Below are 4,543 nucleotides of genomic sequence, written 5' to 3' on the forward strand. Positions count from 1 at the left end.
TACGCCACGCCTGCATCCACAGCCAATCACAGCTAGACTACCGCCTGAACAGCCAATCACAGCTAGACTACCGCCTGAATTCAGCCAATCACAGCTAGACTTCCGCCTGAATTCAGCCAATCACAGCTAGGTCATGGATCTATTTTACACCTTTGATTACTTTGGTTCATTCCTTTGTTTTGCTTTTTTTTTTTTATTATTGATTTTTAATTAACTTTTTTTTGGCATATTTCTGCTTGCTTGTGTACATCTAGTCATTTTATGATTATAAATGTGATGTTTCTATATGTAAAGTTTATTTATACCTGTACATTTTATGTTCATCACTTAAATGCACTGCCTTACTTTATTTAAGTATTTTCCACTGACAGTGGAGCTATGGCAAAATTAATATATTATAAGACTCATCAGATCCTCCCTTGAATCCCAACCCCTAGCTCCGCTCCCCTGTACTTCTGATCCCCTACTTTAGACACTTGTGTGGATCTGACAGGATTTAATTGGCCTCAGCAAATTTTAGGAAATTCTACTACGATGTTACTTACACCTACCCAGTCCTCTCACATCTATACAGGCGTGTAGGGGACAGTGTCTAGGGGCTAGGGAGCGTAGTGTCTATGAACTAGGAGGTAGTGTCTATGAACTAGGAGGTAGTGTCTAGGGTGTAGTTTCTAGTGGCTAGGGGTGGATGATGTGTTGCGCTCAGGACTGTTTGGCTGTGGGTGGGAGAGGCGGGGCTGCTGGCTTTGGCTGTTGTGATTCTACAGAAGCAGGATAGAGGCTTGAGAAGCTCCTCCCCCTCCTCTGACTGTATCCTGCATGACCCTTGACCCTTGACCCTTGCCCTGCACGCACTAACTGTGTCCTTGTGTCTGATTGGCTACCCCCACCACAGACTCCTCCCACTGCCTCCATCACTCTGGAATCACTCTTCATCCTCTATCCCACCATTTACCCCACCATTTACCCCACCATTCACCCACCCTGTTCTCAGCACTGGCGCCTGCAGCACTGCACTGTGGAGGAAAGAAAGCCTTCCTCTCTCTCTCTCTCTCTCTCTCTCTCTCTCTCTCTCTCTCTCTCTCTTCCTCTCTCTCTCTCTCTCTCTCTCTCTCTCTCTCTTCAGTCATATAAGCTCAATAAAGAGTTGAATAAAGGGTGCCATCTCCTTTTCTGCTCCATGTGTATCCATGACAACACCCACAACAACAGTCTGATCAAGTGTACACCACACTGCTGCCTCCACCATTCACCGTCGCCTCTGGTTGAATCTGACACCAGGCTTATCTCACCAGAGTTATGACGGCAGCTGGCTGGTTTTGTTCTAAAGTTACAAACCTTTTATTACAGTGTACTTTAGAATAACTCCTCTTACACACACCAGAGAACTTGCGATATTATAGGAGGTTAAATAAGGCAGTCATGCTCAAAATTATTTGTATGCTTTGTATGCTGATCATTTTAACGTCCACCATTCAACTACTTTACCATTCACCATCTTCATCATCTGCATGTTCGACATTTCTGCCTAACCATCTAATTCAACATGTACAACTTTACAGTACCAATGTATTTTCCTGTGTGAGCACTCCACCACTGTACAGCCCTTTGCACAACTGCTCCCCCTACGCTGACTAGCTAGGCCACTTCTCTACCTGACTAGCTAGGCCACTTCTCTACCTGACTAGCTAGGCTACATCTCTACATGACTAGCTAGGCCACTTCTCTACCTGACTAGCTAGGCCACTTCTCTACCTGACTAGCTAGGCCACTTCTCTACCTGACTAGCTAGGCTACATCTCTACATGACTAGCTAGGCTACATCTCTACATGACTAGCTAGGCTACATCTCTACATGACTAGCTAGGCCACTTCTCTACCTGACTAGCTAGGCCACTTCTCTACCTGATTAGCTAGGCCACTTCTCTACTTGACTAGCTAGGCTACATCTCTACTTGACTAGCTAGGCCACTTCTCTACCTGACTAGCTAGGCTACATCTCTACTTGACTAGCTAGGCCACTTCTCTACCTGACTAGCTAGGCCACTTCTCTACTTGACTAGCTAGGCTACATCTCTACCTGACTAGCTAGGCCACTTCTCTACCTGACTAGCTAGGCCACTTCTCTACCTGACTAGCCAGGCCACTTCTCTACCTGACTAGCTAGGCTACATTTTCGCCTTTCACTCCATTCACATGAACTTTGGTGCAGGAGGAACAACATTGGTGGTTTTCACTTGCATGAGTACCCAGTGTTTCTCTACACGTTTGCTTCTGTCATGGTGTCACTAACCCATGTTCTGTAGCACTCTCATGCCAGTCGTCCTTGTCCTATCAGCTGCTGTGTGGTGCATGCCTGACGTGTTAAATTAAATGGCCTAGGGATCTGAAAGCTGCACTGGTGTCACATGACGCCATGCTTTACTATGGTAACTCAGGAGATGCAAGGATGAGGCTTACAGCAGAAGAGGCTGAAATCGGAGGATCTTTTTGTAATGCATGGAATGGAATGAAGAATGGAATGAGGAATGGAATGAGGAATGGTATCAAATACACCATTCCACGTATTACAATAAGCCTCCGTCCGTCCTTCGTTTTCTACCTACACAAGCCTCCCCTGGCCTACAGCTATTCTCCTGATGTGGAGCTAATAGATGTGAAGTTTTCTTTCTTAAATACTGTTAAGTGAGGAAATTGCAATGGTGTGCTTTTGCAACACTAAAGGAGGTTCAGTTGGCTGTAGCAGACAGAGTAAAATGGGTGTTGGAAAGGTTATAAAGATGTTTTAAAGGGTTTCTGACAGGGCTTTGCTGTGTGTGTTTGTATGTTTTGTCTGTCTGTCTGTGTGTGTGTGTGTGTGTGTGTGTGTGTGTGTGTGTGTGTGTGTTTGTGAATCTGTGGCAATGTGTCTGTGTCTGTGTGTGTCTCTGTCTCTCTGTGTCTGTGTCTGTGTGTGTGTGTGTGTGTCTGTGTGTGTGTGTGCGTGTCTCTGTCTCTGTGTCTGTGTCTGTGTGCGTGTCTCTGTCTCTGTGTGTGTGTGTGTTTGTGTGTCCATGGAGCAGTACCCTACAGAGGAGGACATGATCGAGTGGGCTAAGCGTGAGAGTGAGCGCGAGGAGAAGGAGCGCCTGGCCAGGCTGACCCAACAGGAACAGGAAGACCTGGAGCTAGCCATCGCTCTCAGCCAATCAGAGTTCTCCTGAGAGAGAGAGAGAGAGAGAAGCAACGCTGCCCCCTGGTGGCACCAAACAGCACAGCACGACACCAAAGGAAGGAGGAGGAGGAGGAGGAGGAGGAGTAGGAGGAGGGGGTGGGGGTGGGTGGGGGGGAGGGTGGTCGTCGTCGACCTGAACTGAGATGAACTACTCATGGGGGGTGGGCGGTGGGGGGTTTACTCTGACCCCCCATGAAAGATCTCCAACATTGGCTCTCCCACCCTGTCGCATTATCAGTTCCTAACATTATCAGTTCCTGACATTATCAGTTCCTGACATTATTATTATTATTATTATTATTATTATTAGTTTGGCCAGGATGGGTGGGTGACAATGAAGAGGATTTTCAGTCAGACCCCCGATAGCCCTGATATGATGGAGTAAACGGAAATGAAGTGTGTGGAGTGTGTGTGTCCCCCAATGTCAACGCCCTTATATGGAAATATGATATGTGTTTGTTATGTGCTTGACTCTTTAACGGCACGATCCTAAACGAGTAACACATCGGGTTCACCTGTTGAACTCCGGCTCAGTGGGGAAGTGATATTGGGTGTGTGTGTGTGTGTGTGTGTGTGTGGTTAATATGATGTGATGGTTAGGAAAGGGTAGGAAATGTGCTCCAGGGTTAAATTGACCCCTAACAGGGAGGCTCTAGAGTCATCTTAGCCTACTGTTCCATGTGGAAGAGAAGCCTAAAACTGGCCCCAGATCAGCTTCTATCAGCTTAGCCTACTGTTCGTCTTCACCCTCCTCCTGTGGGCTTGGTGCTCGTCTACAACAGAAAATACTCTGCAGGACGGTTTACTGGACACAGATTAAACTATTGAAGACTTTTTAGTCTAGGGATAGGCTTAATCTGTGTCCGGTAAAGCGGCCGTGTATGTGCCAGGGTTAACCATATCAACATTAATTTCTCTTTCATTCATGAATTAAATTAATTGCACAACCAGCAGACTGCAGATACTAAAGATGGAAGCCAAAGTGTGAAATTCAAAAACAACAGTAAGATCCACATGTTAGGGGTGGTAGACTACAATTATTAAACTCTTGATTTGGTTCATATATTTCAGATGACACTAAAATATATATATATATAGAAATAGAAATAGAAATAGAAATGGGGGGACGGGCTCATTGCAATGCATGGAACGGAACAAGGAATGGTATCAAACAAACATCCATTACAATGAGCCCGTCCTCCGATTGTCTAACTCCACCAGCCTCCACTGCTCTCTGTCATGTGCCAAAAGCAGAGACTCACCGCACACTTCACTAGACTCACCTGCCTGATGAATGGAGAGTAAGTTATTGCCTCGTTAAAGGTGTGA

The 4,543-nt window shown here is 46.0% G+C and overlaps 1 protein-coding gene across 1 annotated transcript in view; it reads left to right on the plus strand.

Moving 5' to 3' along the window:
- Positions 1-3,269, plus strand: part of eps15 (epidermal growth factor receptor pathway substrate 15) — a 26,510-nt gene extending 23,241 nt beyond the window's left edge. Inside the window, exon 26 of the mRNA XM_083696034.1 lies at positions 3,063-3,269. Within this exon, the coding sequence (XP_083552160.1) occupies positions 3,063-3,203 (141 nt within the window). The 3' untranslated portion in view covers positions 3,204-3,269. The remainder of the gene's footprint in view (positions 1-3,062) is intronic.
- The last annotated feature ends 1,274 nt before the right edge of the window (positions 3,270-4,543 follow it).

Source organism: Argentina silus (assembly GCF_951799395.1).
Source record: "Argentina silus genome assembly, chromosome: X".
In the NCBI taxonomy this organism is placed as follows: Eukaryota; Metazoa; Chordata; class Actinopteri; order Argentiniformes; family Argentinidae; genus Argentina; species Argentina silus.